The sequence below is a fragment of the Astatotilapia calliptera genome, chromosome 3 (genome assembly GCF_964374335.1).
Source record: "Astatotilapia calliptera chromosome 3, fAstCal68.1, whole genome shotgun sequence".
Lineage (NCBI taxonomy): Eukaryota > Metazoa > Chordata > Actinopteri > Cichliformes > Cichlidae > Astatotilapia > Astatotilapia calliptera.
This window is the reverse complement of record NC_137424.1, coordinates 46516727-46534213: the sequence shown is the minus strand read 5'-3', so window position 1 is coordinate 46534213 and position 17487 is coordinate 46516727. Positions and strand designations below refer to the sequence as shown.

Genomic DNA, 17487 nt, shown 5'->3' with positions numbered 1-17487 from the left:
CCCTTGTCTCGTTAGGCCTGATTTGCCCCAGCTGTGTTTCCCTCCTGTTACCCAATCCCTGATTGCTCCCTCTGTGTATTTAAGCCCCGTGTTTCTTTGTGTCTGTGTTGTGATCTACTCTCATTTATGCTGTGTGTTCCGGTTGCCTGGTCATGTAAGTTTATTTGGATTTTTGGATTTCAGATTTCTGTTACTTTTTGCCATCCAGCAATAAAAGCTGAGTTTTGAGCCACTTTCTGCCTCCGAGTGTCTGCACTTTGGGTCCTTCTACTTCCACTCCTACCTGCACACAGCCTTAACCTGACAGAAGATCACGACCAGAACATTAGTGATGGGCAGATGAAGCCCCATGAAGCACTGGAGCTTTTCATCCAATTGGTTCACCCCAACGCGAAGCTTCATGAAGTTTCATTTGCTCTAGCAGGACACCTACTGGACGTAAAAATAATAGCTGGCATGAATTTGAAGAGTGTGGCATTTTGCACACAGCCTGTAAATGTCAACAACAAAAGGAGTGTGTAAAACATGTATATTGTAGTGATGGCAGTATACTGTGTATATTTATGCTGGCAGTATGGAAAATGATTATTTGCGGCAAAGTTCGAACCGCTTCATGAACCAGTCACGTGGTACAGCCGGGCAGCGAGGCTTCGGACGTCATCATTTTCAGCTCCTCCCATAAATGAAGCAAGCCTCGATACGCGCTTCGCGGAAACGCCCCCTCCATTACTCGACACACGCTCCGAAGCCTCGATACAGAACGTCCCATCACTACAGAACATGGACCCCGCAGACTCTTCAGCTTTTGGATTCAACGCTGAGATGGAGCGGATGATTAAGCTCCTTGACCGCATTGCTCAGGCCAATGATTTGAGGACCATGGCAGTTGGGCTAAGCGCGGTAGATGCCATCATTCGGAGCAACCCTCGGCTTACTCAGCTTTCTATGGACACTGTGCTGGGCAGCTCCATAGCTGCCTGGAGGGAGCAAGTCAGGGCTGGCGAGCTTGCTCTCTCTACCTCCACCTCCACTTCTTTACCGCCGCCCCAGGACAACGCACACTCACCACCTGCCTCGTCGCTACCTCAGACTGCCTCTCCTTCCTCACACCAGCCGGGACCTTGTTCGCCTGCCCATTCGCCTTCCTTTTTCCTGGCGGCCATGTGGTCGGAGGATGAGGAGGAGGTCTCTGTTTCTCCGCCAGTTTCAGTTCCCTCATTCAGAAGGAAACGACGCCACGGTCACTCCTCTCCTCAATCTTCTGTTCTGCCACCTGTTGTTCCTGCTGGGGGTTCTGGAGAACTGCTTCAGCCGTCTGTTCCCGCTGGAGGATCCAAGGGGCCCGTTCAGCCACCTGTCTCGTCCGCTGGAGGGTCCGAGGGGCCCGTTCAGCCACCTGTCTCGTCCGCTGGAGGGTCCGAGGGGCCCGTTCAGCCACCTGTCTCGTCCGCTGGAGGGTCCGGGAGGACCCAGCCAGCACATCCCAGTGTCTGCTGATGGTTCTGGCGAGGCCATTCAGCCACCACCGGGTCCAGCCTCGGCCTCTGCAGCTCCACCGGGTCCAGCCTCCGAGTGTTCAGCTTCGTCTGCTCCTGAGGTCCCCATGCTGTCTGGGCCTGAACGTCCCGTCCGGCAGATGACTGGACGTCGTTGCCATCATGGCCGGCCCCCTGAACTACGCCGCCGCCGGTGCCTCCTGAACTGTTTTCTGGGCTCTTGGACCGTCAGCCTCCGGGCCGCCCCCCTGACCTGCCCGGGTTTGGACTGTTGTGCCATCAGCCTCCGGGCCGCCCCCCTGAACTTTTTTGAGACTCTGCGCCTTTCATGGGCTCTTTTGTTTGTTTGCTTTTGGACTGTTCCTGGGCCTTTAGTGCTGTTGTTTTGGACTTTGTTCCCTGTGTTTTGGTTTCTGGCTCGGTGTGTATCATTTGTTTCGTGCCCTCCGTCCTGTTTTCCCCCACCGCCCGCCCTGGTTGGATTGTTTTTGGTGTTCTGGTTTGGGCTGTCTGGAAGCCAGCCCTTAAGGGGGGAGTACTGTTAGGGTCCCTGGGTCGTTGACCCAGTGTTTTGTGTTCTTTGGTTCTTTGGTTCTTTGATTTTGTTATTTCATTATATTCTAGCTTTGCTTTATGGGTTTAGGATCATTCTTAGTTTAGGTTCTCTTGGTGGGGTTTGGTTAGAGTTTTAGTGTTCTGGTTTTCTGTCTGTGTTCCATAGTTGCTGTCTCCCCTGTCTGCTGTATCCCCACATCCCGTCAGTGTCTGTGTCTGCCCTGGTCCCACGTCTTTGTTCCCTTTGTTATAGTGCCTGCCTGTGAGTCTGTGTTATGTTTCCTGTTTTACTTTGAAAGTCCATGTCTGATGTTAATGTGTCTGGTTTTGCTTCCCCTTGTCTCGTTAGGCTAGATTTGCCCCAGCTGTGTTTCCCTCCTGTTACCCAATCCCTGATTGCTCCCTCTGTGTATTTAAGCCCCGTGTTTCTTTGTGTCTGTGTTGTGATCTACTCTCATTTATGCTGTGTGTTCCGTTTGCCTGGTCATGTAAGTTTATTTGGATTTTTGTATTTCAGATTTCTGTTACTTTTTGCCATCCAGCAATAAAAGCTGAGTTTTGAGCCACTTTCTGCCTCCGAGTGTCTGCACTTTGGGTCCTTCTACTTCCACTCCTACCTGCACACAGCCTTAACCTGACATGGTGACTCCGTTATTTAGTGGTTTTTCATGGTTTTGCCTTTTGTATTTCTAGTTCCCTTTGTTATTCTTTGGTACTTCAGTTATTATTCTAGCCCTTTCGTTTTGTCACTGTGCCTCTCTTGTGTTCCTTGTGTTACGTCTAGTGCTCCTGGTTTCTATGTTCATGTATTCCTGTTTTGCTTCGACAGTCCCATGTGCTGCGTCAGTCTATTCTGTATTTTTCCTCCCTGTCTTCTCTCATCAGATTAGGTTCAGCTGTGCCTCCCTGTTATGTATTCCCTCGTTACCCACTGTATGTACTGTGTGTGTTTCCCTTTGTTCCCTGTCGATTCGGCTGCGTTTCTCCTGTTTATCACAAACTGCATTTCTCAGGTTTTGATGTTCCAATTCCCACGTCTCAGCTCTTTAATTTCTTCTTTTGGTTTTTTTAACGTTTTCCCAGTTTAGCTTTTGCTTGTTTAGTCTCTTTCACCTTTTGCTTTTGTTTGTATTCTGCTCTGCCGTAATAAAGGTTCACTCTCAGTTCAAGTCGGTTTTCAGTGTCTGCATTCGGGTCTGACCTCTCTCAGCACCCAACTCTCCTCCAACACTGAATACTTTCACTAAAGTGATTGGTCATCATTGCTTTTTGTATTAAACCAGGTCATGTGTATGTTATATTTTAACAAATGGCAGTGCTTTATGACATGACAGACCAGAGTGACTTATTCTTTCTTATAGAAATTGTAGATTTGCTGCTATTTCTTTGAAATTATTATTATGTCATCATTGTCCTCAGGTGATGGAGCAGCAGGTCAGCATTGGCATCTCTATACCAGCTGAAGGTTCATGACACAAAGTGGTGACAAACTGTCTACAATGAGGCTACTATCAGCTGCAGCTCTTTGTCTGACTAACAATGTAACATGCTTTGTAGACCACTGAATCCATCCTGTGCTGACCATTATGACATTTGTCAAATGGAGATCACACAACAAACATGACTTACTTGATGCTGACAATGTGAAGGCTTCACTCCACTCTGTTGAAGAATATGAGTCATCTCTGCGTCGACTCTTACACATGTAGTCTCCACTGCTGGACTCAGAAACTCTGAATGTCACATCATTATTGTGTGTCCACTGTGTGGGTGTCCTGGGTCCTCTCCATTCATACCACCACTCAGTGGTTTCACCTCCTTCCTGCACCTCACATGTCAGAGTGATCGTCTCACCTCTGAATATCTGAGGCCAGTTGGGTTGTTGTTTTACAACAACTTTATTGGAAACTGTTTACACATATTAACAGTTGAGATACAAACAGAAACATGAAATCAACACAGAAAACTTCACATTGTGTGTTTGATAATCATGAGTGAATGTATATTTCAAACTAAATGACTGAACTCACAGGTTCTCTCAATGGTGACATCATCACTTCTATCAGTGTAGTAAACTGGGTTTCCTCTTGTTCCTCTGCAGCTGTAGATTCCTCCTTCAGATACTCTGATATCTCTGTTTTGTTGATCTCTGATTTGAACTTCAGAGGTTGTTTGGGTTCGTCTGAACCACTCAAATATCCATCCATCAGAGCTCTGCACAGAGCAGGTCAGTGTCACACTGCCCCCTACTGGTATGATTTTTGTTCCTGCTGTCAGTGTGGCCCTGGGTCTATATGCTGTTATGAAAAAAGAGAAGAAAATGTACATTTCATCCATTATAAAGGTAGTTTAAAACATTTCAAATGTTTGCCATTTTTCTGTCTCAACATGGTGACAGAGCTGCAGTAATTCAGGTTGTAGATCTCTAAATAAACACAGTATAAATGTTTGTCCAATCTCAGGCCTGAAGAAGTCACACTGGATGTAAACTAATGGAGTTCACTGTTGAAGGAAACACAATGATGGGTTCAGAGGGATCTGCCTAGTTTCAGGTTTAGATAACAGAAACATCATCACCTTAATTTTTTTTAAGCTTTTGACGTTTCTTCTTCTCCTTATTTAAAATTTATTTCATCCACAGTTATTTTATTTATACAATAAAATACACACATATAGTGTGGAGCAGGGAAATTATTTTACTGCTATTGTTAAATAATTGTCATCATTACCATTGCATTAATAATAAAATCTGGAGTTTATATTGCATTCAGGGGTTAAACAGTGTCTCTTTCAGAAAGACTGAGTTGCAGGCTGACAGGAAGTTGTATGCAGAAGTGAAAGCAGATAGTTATTTTGAGCCGCAGGCTAAGACGAGGCTTTAACAATGTAACAGATAGCTTTAAGAAGGCCTTAAGCAGTTATGACTATTTTATACACAATGCATATCTGTGCTTATTAAAGAGTTGGAGCTCGGTCAATTAATTGGGGGTCGGAAGCTTTGTTCGGCGCGATGTTCGGACAATCTATTGTGCAAGTGACTTGGAGCCATAGAAGGAATTGCAATACATGCTTACAAAACACTTATATATCAGATCATTTTATATTAAGGTTTTAGTAGAGGTTCTTGGTTAAAACATTTATTTAGTAGAAGACATACACATAGTCTCAGTGAGCTTCTGGTCTGGTAAAAGGTCAGAAGTGCAACAGGTGAATTGAGAAAGAGCATTTGAGGACGAGACACAGACAGTAGGTGAAGAGGTGACACAAAGAGCATGTGAGGTCGTGACACACACACATAGAGTTAAATTTATTTAGAGGAACCGTCCTTGTTGTCTCGGCAAGAAAGAGGAACAATTCACTTTGAGACAAGAACGGAAAGTACCAGCCATAAAAATAGAAGATGATTTTCTGGGTGAAAAGTCATGATGATGTTGATCTGATCTATGTATAAAATGTACCGGTGACGCATGAAGGGCCGTCAGTAAATAAACCCTGATGCTATAAAATATCTGTTCATGCTTTGATTAAGTCGAAGACTACTTCCTGTCTGCGTACAGAGTTGTCTTCCCACACGTGTGTTCATTAAAATCATTGTTTGACTTCACCCGGCCGGATCGGTGTGGTTATTCTTCGATCACCTCTTGTACCCTTCCTCAATATTGAATCTTAACAATAGTAATAATAAATGACAGAGTGTGAGTATTGTAGTGCTGACATTAATGTATTGAGAATTTACATCTGTATTTCAAGAGGAATCATCACATTATTAGTCATTGAGGACTTACCTAACATAGTTACAGAGACAGTATTACTGATCTTTGTATAAGATGATCCCCTCCTGCGACCACAGCACTGATATTCTCCACTGTGACTTGAATATTTAATTTCTAATGTGTGCTCTTTGATTGTGCTGTAGCGGAATAATTCTCGACCATCCTTGTTGGTTTTGTATTCCCAGTCAGTGTCTTCTCCTTCATTCATGTCACATTTGAAGGTAACAAACTCACCGAAAAAAAAACTGGACCAGTTGGGTTCAATAGTTAGCACAGCATCTAGAATCCAACACAACCACAAAGTTAACAGCCTGAAACACTTTTATGCACGACACAATCTGTGACAGTATGTTCATACACTGTTCATATATTGAATAATAATTACATATAAAACATAGGTGAACTGTAATTAAGATTCAGTATTTTGAGATGAAACCTTACTAAATAAATGAAAAGAAAGAAGTAAAGTCAAAACTTTTCAGTCACCTTGAGCGTGTCCAGTGCCGAGGAGAGTACAGAGCACTACAATAAAGACAGAAACTTCAGGATTTATCAAACTAAAGACATGTTCATGTTTACAGTTACAGTTATAGTTCGTCCATGTCTGGCTTTACCTTTCCCCAGTTCTGGTTATAGTTTAATTTTACCTTTAACTTTTGCTTTTTGCGTTTCTCATCAGCCTGAATAAACAACTTACTTTTTGTTAAAGTTCAGTTCTGTCCCTCGTGTTTTCTGCTGCTAACACACCGGCACTGATTCAGAAATAAACCTTTCTTAGATAAACTAAACCAGCTCCACTCATTCCAACAAGGTCTGACCATGTTTGTCAGATTTTTATGAAAAGGCCTGTAACACACAGACTAAGCTGACCAATAGCAGACAGTAAGTTTTATTACACATACAGTGGCTTGCAAAAGTATTCGGCCCCCTTGAACTTTCCCACATTTTGTCACATTACAGCCACAAACAGGAATCAATTTTATTGGAATTCCATGTGAAAGACCAACACAAAGTGGTGTACACGTGAGAAGTGGAACGAAAATCATACATGATTCCAAACATTTGTTACAAATAAATAACTGCAAAGTGGGGTGTGTGTAATTATTCAGCCCCCTTTGGTCTGAGTGCAGTCAGTTGCCCATAGACATTGCCTGATGAGTGCTAATGACTAAATAGAGTGCACCTGTGTGTAATCTAATGTCAGTACAAAGACAGCTGCTCTGTGACGGCCTCAGAGGTTCTCTAACAGAATATTGGGAGCAACAACACCATGAAGTCCAAAGAAAACACCAGACAGATCAGGGATAAAGTCATTGAGAAATTTAAAGCAGGCTTAGGCTACAAAAATATTTCCCAAGCCTTGAACATCCCATGGAAAACTGTTCAAGAAATTCAGAAATGGAAGGAGTATGGCACAACTGTAAACCTACCAAGACAAGGCCGTCCACCTAAACTCACAGGCCGAACAAGGAGAGCGCTGATCAGAAATGCAGCCAAGAGGCCCATGGTGACTCTGGACGAGCTGCAGAGATCTACAGCTCAGGTGGGGGAATCTGTCCAACTATTAGTCATGCACTGCACAAAGTTGGCCTTTATGGAAGAGTGGCAAAAAGAAAGCCATTGTTAAAAGAAACCATAAGAAGTCCCATTTGCAGTTTGCCACAAGCCACGTGGGGGACACAGCAAACATGTGGAAGAAGGTGCTCTGGTCAGATGAGACCTAAATGGAACTTTTTGGCCAAAATGCAAAACGCTATGTGTGGCGGAAAACTAACACTGCACATCACTCTGAACACACCATCCCCACTGTCAAATATGGTGGTGGCAGCATCATGCTCTGGGGGTGCTTCTCTTCAGCAGGGACAGGGAAACTGGTCAGAGTTGATGGGAAGATGGATGGAGCCAAATACAGGGCAATCCTGGAAGAAAACCTCTTGGAGTCTGCAAAAGACTTGAGACTGGGACGGAGGTTCACCTTCCAGCAGGACAACGACCCTAAACATAAAGCCAGGGCAACAATGGAACGGTTTAAAACAAAACATATCCATGAGTTAGAATGGCCCAGTCAAAGTCCAGATCTAAATCCAATCGAGAATCTGTGGCAAGATCTGAAAACTGCTGTTCACAAACGCTGTCCATCTAATCTGACTGAGCTGGAGCTGTTTTGCAAAGAAGAATGGGCAAGAATTTCAGTCTCTAGATGTGCAAAGCTGGTAGAGACAGACCCTAAAAGACTGGCAGCTGTAATTGCAGCAAGAGGTGGTTCTACAAAGTATTGACTCAGGGGGCTGAATAATTACGCACACCCCACTTTTCAGTAATTTATTTGTAAAAAATGTTTGGAATCATGTATGATTTTCGTTCCACTTCTCACATGTTTGTATTGATCTTTCACGTGCAATTCCAATAAAATTGATTCATGTTTATGGCTGTGATGTGACAAAATGTGGAAAAGTTCAAGGGGGCCGCAAGCCACTGTATGTGAGCTGACTGAGCGGCTAAAAATGAAATGAAGAGATCACAAGTCCAATACTTGTTTAATTGTGAAGAACATTTATTTTATTTGACATGTTAAATACTGTTTGTCATAAACCATCACTAGTATCAAACATTTGTCTTCTCACATGTAAAGATACATTATTTACAATTTTTCAAAACTATTTATAATTTGTTTTTATATTTACAAACCTCCAAGCACACAAATGTATGAATAAAAGACAATAAATATCAATATATAAAAATATAAATAGTTAAACTAAACTCCTCTCTACCTGCATTCATACACTGCAGGAACTAATTAGAGGTGTTTTTACACCTGAAAATTAATTTGAACACACTGATGGATTAAAATAAGTTTAAAAATTAATGTCTTAAAACTTGACTGAGGTCTTACAGAAACAGACATTTTGTTTTATTTGTTCCTTGTTATGCTTTTTTATATTTTTTAGAAACTTTATTGCTAACTTTACTGAGCATAACTACCCTCACAAACATCGATGACAACTTAAATCACAAACACAATGACGCCGTTAATGTATGTGGCAGCCCTACTTTTTAAAATACTGAATTCAGACAGGGTCAAACCGCTGTGGATATTTATATGAAGAAACATGGTTTACAGTAAAGAATATAATGACCTTTTCCTTCCTATCATAGATATAATTATCAAGTACACTGTTGCTGCTTTGTAAAGAGCCACACGTTGTTGATGAGACACTAAAAGCTGCAGTACAAAATACAGCCAGGTATTTTCTTACACTTATGTGTCCAGCACAAAATCATTAAAGTCTTTGAACTATACAGTAAATACATTTCCATCAAGCATGAAAAAAGTAACTTGACTGTACCCGTCTCTCACCCTAAGACAGCTGGAAGAGGGTCAGTTGGAAGTCTTTTTCACACAGAACACACACCAAGAATATCTGAGCAACCAAATCAAATAAATTTCACTTTGATCTGCAAACAAACTAAAGTGATTTCCATGCTTCCTTTAATAGGCAGTGGGACAGTAACCTTTAAAGTTTAAATGGATCTAGCTTAAAGTTTAGAGCTCGCCTGAGAAAGCAACACTGGGAGAGCACTAGTAATTTGTAGTGTCACACGAATGCTCTAGCAACATTATACATATATTATAAATAGGATGAAGAGGAAAAACACCTCACCTTGAGTATTTCTATAGGAGAACGTAATGAGCACTGAAGTAAAGATGAAAAAGTCATGAGGCTCAAACTGACAGAAACTGACTCATGATGAATCCGGGCATTTTGTAAAAGTGAATTTCCAAAATTCATCAAAAGGTTTCTGTGCATATAAACTAATATCAGGACATTTCAAAATTTAAGGAAACAAAAAACCTAAATTTTTAAATTGTTAATAGTTTAAAAAACTAATAATGTAACAAATTTTAAACAATAACAATGAGTCAACTCCAAAAACAGTGGTGTATCCAACAAAATGCTCCACCCTAAACTGAGCCAAAACAGCAACCAACATTTTGCTTTAAAATCATCAAAATATTCTCAGTTTGAACTCCCAGTTAAATTGTTTTAAAGCAGTGATGCACTGTAATTCTAACAAATAATACATCAAACAATATCAAAAATGTACTTACAGAATAACCCCGTCATACAGAGCAAAGTGTGCCCCATCATCACTGCACTCTGATCCACTCTGATGTGATGCAGATGATCACAAAGTGTTTTCTATGAATAATAAATGCAGAAATAGAAGCTGAACTTAAACCAGATAAGGTCAGTTTTTCTCTGACTTTTTTTTCTGTCTTTCACCTCTCTGTGCTTCCTTCGCTTTTACACCTACCTCAAACAGTTCCTGTAGCTTTGACCACAGCAGTTGTTTGACATGTTTACATTTCCTGTCCATTGCAAACACATATAGGTTTCTTTCACATGTTGTGTTTCACATGTCTTTCTCTATAATATACAAATGTGTATTTTGTTCCAAGTCAGGAAGTCAGTTCATAGTTTTTGCCTTTTACTTCTTTGAAAACTCTCACGGCATTTTTAAGTGTCCTGTGAAACAATTTTAATCTGCAATGTTCATCTTCTGTCAGGTCTCTGGGAACTTGGAGTCACCTTATCAGCCAGTAATTTTATATATCCACAGATATTCATAGTGCCATCTATAAATCTTAAAAAAAAATGTATATGTACTGGTTGTCATAACATTACTACCTTGGGGACTCTGCACACACAGCAAGACCTAGTCCTGTTCTGGACTCCATCTGAACACATTTATCTTGGTCTGATTTGACAAAAGTGGTGTCCCAGCATTCATCAAGCCAAATCTTTTTTTTTTAATTTTTTTAATTTTTTTTTTAGAACAGTTTAGTTTTGCAGTTATATGTGTTGTTCTTAAGCAGTGTCCTTTATGCTGTTTGAGCCGCAACTCAATTTTATTTATTTATTTTTTTCAAAGTAACTGTCGGTCTGATGTACCTCTCTCTCTCTCTCTCTCTCTCTCTCTCTCTCTCTCTCTCTCCCTGAACTCACATTTATTCTGTCTTTTCATTTATTTATTTATTTTAATGTCCAGTGGATAATGAAAATCACGGGTGCATTTTTATTGTTGTTTACTTCTAACTTATAAATATCAAAGTTTTGTAGAGTTTAGAGCTTTGTAGTCTTTGCTTTTGATTGATTATAACAAGAAATATGTTAAGATGTTTCCCCCATACTTCATAAAAACATATATGATGTATTTCATAGTTCGATTAAAGATTATCATGTAGCACTGAAGTGAAAAAGCTCGCTCAGCCTCAGAATAGATCTGTGAATGTTCTCACTTTGTGCTGGAAATATGTTTTAAATTTGGCTGTGACTCCAAACACAGGAAATGACTCACTGTGTGGCTGAACTGTAGCTAAAGCTTAACACGAAATCTAAAGACAACATTTATATTCAGTGTTACTTTTTTTTATCTGACGGCATATCAAAGTAACATTAAGTACTAACACATTTGATCTGGAAACAATTCTTTGTCTTACTTGGACATCAACATACAGATTAGACCTGAGCATCTGACTAAATGTCAAAAATCAGGAAAGAAAATCCAAATAGATGATGTGAAAAACTTATTTAAAAGCTGCAATTAAAAAAAAAAACAAAAAAAAAAGGTTTGTTTCAAAAGCTACATGTTGTGGATCAAGTTTATGTCTGTGAAGGTTCTCAGTTATCCAGGTCATCGTAGTCAAAGGAGCTTGGAAAGAAAAGCGTCTGGACTTCTTTAAGTTACTTGAAGACGTTTCACCTCTCATCCGAGAAGCTTCTTCAGTTCTAAGGTCAAATGGTGGAGAGTCCCAGATATAAACCTAGTGGGAGTAACCCCCCACAGAGAGACAAAAGGACCCCCTGATGATCCTCTAATCGCCTGACCCAAGGTGTGAAACTGGGTGTGGGTCCCAATCAGCCAGAGTTTCGGGTGAGTTCATTGTAAAACCTGGCCCCACCTTATCATGCGAATTCCTGAGATCAGATGGCCCAGGATGCGAGTGGGCGTTAAGGCGTCTGGGAAGGGATCTCAAAACTGGATTATAGATGGCAGAGAGTTGGTGTCGTAAACCACCGCCTCTGTTCAAAGATGGTCGCTCACAGTGGACATAGATGGCTTCTTTCACTCCTCTTTCAAACCATCTGTCCTCTCTGTCCAAAATGTGAACATTGGCATCCTCGAAAGAGTGTCCTTTATCCTTAAGATGCAGATGGACTGCTGAGTCTTGTCCTGTGGAGGTGGCTCTTCTGTGTTGTGCCATGCGCTTGTGAAGTGGCTGTTTGGTCTCTCCAATGTAGAGGTCTGAGCATTCCTCGCTGCACTGTACAGCATACACCACATTGTTAAGTTTGTGTTTTGGCGTTTTGTCTTTCGGGTGAACCAGTTTTTGTCTGAGCATGTTGCTGGGTCTGAAATGCACCGGGATGTCATGCTTGGAGAAAACTCTCCTGAGTTTTTCTGATACACCGGCTACATAGGGGATGACAATGTTGTTGCGTCTGTCTTTCTTATCCTCCCTCGCTGGTGTCTGGTCTTCTTTTCTGTGCCTCTTTGCTGACTTTAAGAACGCCCATTTAGGATAGCCGCACGTTTTGAGTGCTTCCTTTACATGTGTGTGTTCCTTCTTTTTTCCTTCAGGCTTAGAGGGAACATGTTCTGCACAGTGGTGTAGGGTCCTAATTACTCCAAGTTTGTGTTCCAGAGGGTGATGGGAGTCGAACAGGAGGTACTGGTCCGTGTGTGTGGGCTTCCGGTAAACTTCGATGTTGAGGTTGCCCTTCTCTTCAATGTGCACAGCGCAGTCCAGGAAAGGCAAACAGTTGTCCTTTGTGTCTTCCCTGGTGAACTTGATGTTTTTATCCACAGCGTTAATGTGCGCAGTGAAGGATTCCACTTCTTGTGTCTTGATTTTGACCCATGTGTCGTCTACATATCTGTACCAGTGGCTGGGTACTCTTCCTTTGAAAGAGCCAAGAGCCTTCCTTTCCACTTCCTCCATGTAAAGGTTGGCTACAATAGGTGACACGGGGGAGCCCATGGCACAGCCATGTTTTTGTCTGTAAAAGCCTTCGTTGTATTTGAAATATGTAGTGGTGAGGCAGAGGTCTAACAGTGTGCAGATCTGATCGGGTGTGAAGTTGGTCCTGTCCTCCAAGGAGCTGTCTTCTTGTAGTCGTTTTCTGACAGTCTCCACGGCCTCCGTGGTGGGTATGCAAGTGAAGAGAGAGACTACATCAAAGGACACCATGGTTTCATCTGGATCCAGGGTAAGTTTCTGGACCTTGTCGGTGAAGTCGGTGGAGTTCTTGATGTGGTGTGGGGTGTTCCCCACGAGAGGAGCAAGGATGGTAGCAAGGTGTTTAGCAATGTTGTAAGTGGCTGAGTTTATGCTACTGACTATGGGTCTGAGTGGGACAGCTTCCTTGTGGATTTTAGGAAGTCCGTAAATGCAGGGTATGGCATCCCCTGGGTAAAGGCGGTGATATGTAAGGCGGTCAATAATTTTGTCCTTTTCAAATTCTTGAAGGCAAGCTATAACTTTCTTTTTGTAGCTGCTTGTGGGGTCTCGCTTTAAGGCTTCGTAGGTATTGTTGTCCCTGAGGAGAGTAGTGATCTTTGTATGGTAATCTGTAGTGTTTAGGACCACTGTGCATCTTCCCTTATCAGCTGGTAAAACAGTGATGTTGTGGTCTTTGCTCATTGAAGCGACGGCCTTCTTTTCCTGTATTGTGAGGTTGGATGGAGGGACTTTGGCACTGGAGAGCATGGCTGAGACTTTCATCTTGATTTGCTCTGCTTCTGTCTGTGATAATTTATTAATCCGTATGGCAGATGCTGTGGCTGTGATGAGGTCCACTATGGGCAACTGTTGTGAGATCCCTTCCCAGATGCCTTAACGCCCACTCACATCCTGGGCCATCTGATCTCAGGAATTCACATGATAAGGTGGGGCCAGGTTTCACAATGAACTCACCCGAAACTCTGGCTGATTGGGACCCACACCCAGTTTCACACCTTGGGTCAGGCGATTAGAGGATCATCAGGGGGTCCTTTTGTCCCCCTGTGGGGGGTTACTCCCACTAGGTTTATATCTGGGACTCTCCACCATTTGACCTTAGAACTGAAGAAGCTTCTCGGATGAGAGGTGAAACGTCTTCAAGTAACTTAAAGAAGTCCAGACGCGGATCAAGTTTATGCAACTCTACCATGTAGAAATTTAAAGTATGTATTTCTAGTATTTAATTTACAAATGTTTTGAATTACATCCTTCTTTAAACCAAAGACTGATATTGATTACTTCCATTAAACCGAAGTCCAGCCCTCTGTCCAAACTATTTAAGTATGTGTAGAACACCACATCAGAAGATGCTGTGATGTATTACCTGACTTATGGTGATGACCAAAAGTCTTGTTCTGTAGCCTTGTTGAGAGATATATGAGCATTTACAGCATGTCCACGCAGAGACCCTTGAGGGCAGCTGCTTTTCAGTGTGAAAACAAGCTTTTCACAGTTTCTCTTGATGCCCACACAGTTTTTTTCTGTCGATTTTTGATCTGTTTTCACAGAATATTATGCATACTTAAATGTAGCAGTGATAATTATTACAATTATTTTACTACATATAAATCATTTAAAAATTTACCATCCACACAGGGATCAAAGTGAAACTTCCTTTGTTCTTTTTGCATCTTTTGTCAACTCTCGTCAACTCATTCTTGTTTGCTGCACGCTGCTCTATGATCTTTAACACAGACCACTTTGGGCTGAGACCACAATCTGCATTTCCTGTTTTCTCGGTAGCCTGACTCGAAACCATGTTGTTTTTCAGTAGATTAAAAATAACAGTTTTACACACATGAAGGCATTGGAGCCTGCTCAGAAGAACAAAGATGTTTCCAGTTTGGTCTTTTAATACTGCTTGATATTGCTTCTCATCATTGTAGTTTTTTGTAGATCTGAATTTACTGTATTTTTGTTTGATTGTTTAAAAAAAGTTTTGCGTTAATGAAAAAGTCTACAGTATTCTGTATTTGCAGTTTATATTGAGAGATTTATCCAATAACACAAACAGAGGTCAATACAGTCTGCTCTGGTGCTCAACAGCTCCAAAGTTCTTCATGTCAACAGCTGAGGTTGTTGATTTTGACCATACACTATGTACTTCACACATGATTGCAGTGCTGCAAATATAGTGCTGCACAGTAGAAAAGGCAGAAAGAAGGCTGCAAAGGGACAAGAGTCACACACACAAACTCTTCACAATCCATTAACAATTCAATCATTCAATTAATTTCAAAATACTTTACTTCATTAATGAATTTAACTTTTACTGAGACAAATAGGACATACAGTAAGCTGTATATATATATATATATATATATATATATATATATATATATATATATATATATATATATATATATATATATATATATATATATATATATATATATATATATATATGTAGTGGAAGAGCATGCTAGTCAAAGAGAGACACCTGGAATTGCTAAGCGAAGGGCGGACAGTCCTGATCCTTAAGAACCCCCAAAAGGGACCGGTCCCATCCAACTACCAGCCAATAACCTGCCTCAGTATCACATGGAAGCTCCTGTTAGTTGTCATAGGGGCTAAGATGTGCACATTGAAGAGAACGGCAACCTCAACATCGAAGTTTACTGGAAGCCCACACACACACGGACCAGTACCTCCTCTTTGACTCCCATCACCCTCTGGAACACAAACTTGGAGTAATTAGGACCCTACACCACCGGGCAGACAAGAATGATGGTTTAAAAGAGGAGTGAAAGAGGCCATCTATGTCTACTGTGAATGTCCATCACTGACCACAGGCGATGGATAATGGCATCAGCTGTCAGTCACCTACAATGCAGTTTTGAGATCTCTTCCCAGGTACATCAACCCCAACTAGTATCTTTCCTCAGGTGACCTCAGTAGGTCACATGATAGGGTAAGGTAAGCTCTCACAGTGATCTCACCCCAAATCTCAGGTGAAAATTTCTGAATAAGCCAGAAATGGGAAATTCTGAGTTACCAGTCAAAATGTTTTTTTTTTTTTTTGTGGAACTCAACTCACATTTACCGCTTGGAAAGTCTGAGCAGACACACGTACTGTGAGTTAGTAATCCAAGATGGCAGCACTGAACTTTCAACAGCAGTAAAACTGAAACTTTCTTCTGTGCTGCCACTCTTTTGTATTTTTGACTCACTAAATAAGCCAAACACAGAGGACTGATTAGGTTTGATTCATGAATGGGTTTTTTGAAGTACAAAAAGCTCCATAATGACCCACACCTTTTTTCACAGCTCGGCTCATGTGATGACTCACGTGATTAATTGTGGGTCTATGACCCACTTAAAGTAAAACCCTCACTGAGGTTAAAATACCTGGGACTCTTTACTGTTTGCTTTTAGAAGTCAAAGAGCCTCTTAGATGAGAGGTGACACATCTTCAAGAAATGTAAAGAAGTTTAGTCACTTTCCTTCCAAACTTCTTAGACCACCATGAGCTGGATGACTGAGAACCTACACAGACATTAAACCAGAAATAGAAAGGAGGCACATAGATACAGTAGTTCATACTGTTGCCTCACAGCAAGAAAGTTTCCTGTTAGAATCCACCAGCTGGGCTGTTTGTGTGAAGTTTGCATGTTCTCCCTCCACCTGTCTGGGTTCTCTCCAAAGTCATATATTATTATGTTAACTGGTGATTCAGGTGATTGCCTGCAGGTGTGAATGTGAACATGAATGGTTGTCTGTCTCTCCATAACCTGTCTAGTTGGACCTCATCTTTCACACTATGAAAGCTACTATAGGCTCCGCCCACATTAGAGTCCAAAAGGACAACACAGCAGTAAATGCTTTAAGGTGTGGTAACTTTGTGATTGGGTAGTCCCCTCCATATGAGAATAAGGTGTACCTCAGTTTCTCACTTCTCATTCTCAATATACAGTCTATAATATTAATAATAGTTAAAGCCTGCAAACACAGCATCTATCCTTATTCTGTCAAACACTTTCTTACAAAGGTTATGATTAAGGTTTGTTGCAGTATCATCTACACACACTCACAAACATGTTGATATTGAAGTGTTTTAGATTGTTTAACAGCAGGTGTGTTTCTCCATCCCTCCACTTTTCTGTGGGAAAGGTAAAATACATTAAGATGTTGCTTCATGTTTTATGTTATTTGCAGTTTATATGTTAACATAAGTGCAAAAGTTTCAGTACATATCAATATGTTATGAGGCTCGAAGACATGAAATCTGAAAAGGCCTAAAAACTTGTCCAGCAGACAGTTTGGAGTCAAACACTGACGTCATCATCACAGGTGTAGGAACCATTTCTGTAAAACCAGACAAACAGACACATTAGTATCAGTAGGTTTAGATGATTTACTGGCTCCTCTGCTGGTTACAAAGCAGTGATTATACTTTGGAGTTTTGTGTTATACTGTGAGGAACTGGCCTGTTTGGAAGTTGCAGTAAGAAGAAAACATGTCTGTATATGATGTTGTGGACAGAGAGAGTGATGGATGATTTTATTTATTTCAGAGATAAATGAACATTTACAGCACGTCCATGCAGAGACTCTTAAAGACATGAGCGTGAGAAACAAGCTTTTCACCGTTTCTCTTG

The 17487-nt window shown here is 41.3% G+C and overlaps 1 protein-coding gene across 1 annotated transcript in view; it reads right to left on the bottom strand.

Annotated features, from left to right (window-relative positions):
• LOC145423218 (Fc receptor-like protein 5) overlaps positions 1-17487 on the bottom strand; it is a 33642-nt gene that overhangs the window by 15404 nt on the left and 751 nt on the right. The window contains exons 2-6 of the mRNA XM_080295447.1: positions 6311-6346; positions 5837-6103; positions 4082-4348; positions 3681-3959; positions 3508-3510 (exon numbers count right to left, since the gene is read on the bottom strand). Of these exons, the coding sequence (XP_080151573.1) occupies positions 3508-3510; positions 3681-3959; positions 4082-4348; positions 5837-6103; positions 6311-6346 (852 nt within the window). The remainder of the gene's footprint in view (positions 1-3507; positions 3511-3680; positions 3960-4081; positions 4349-5836; positions 6104-6310; positions 6347-17487) is intronic.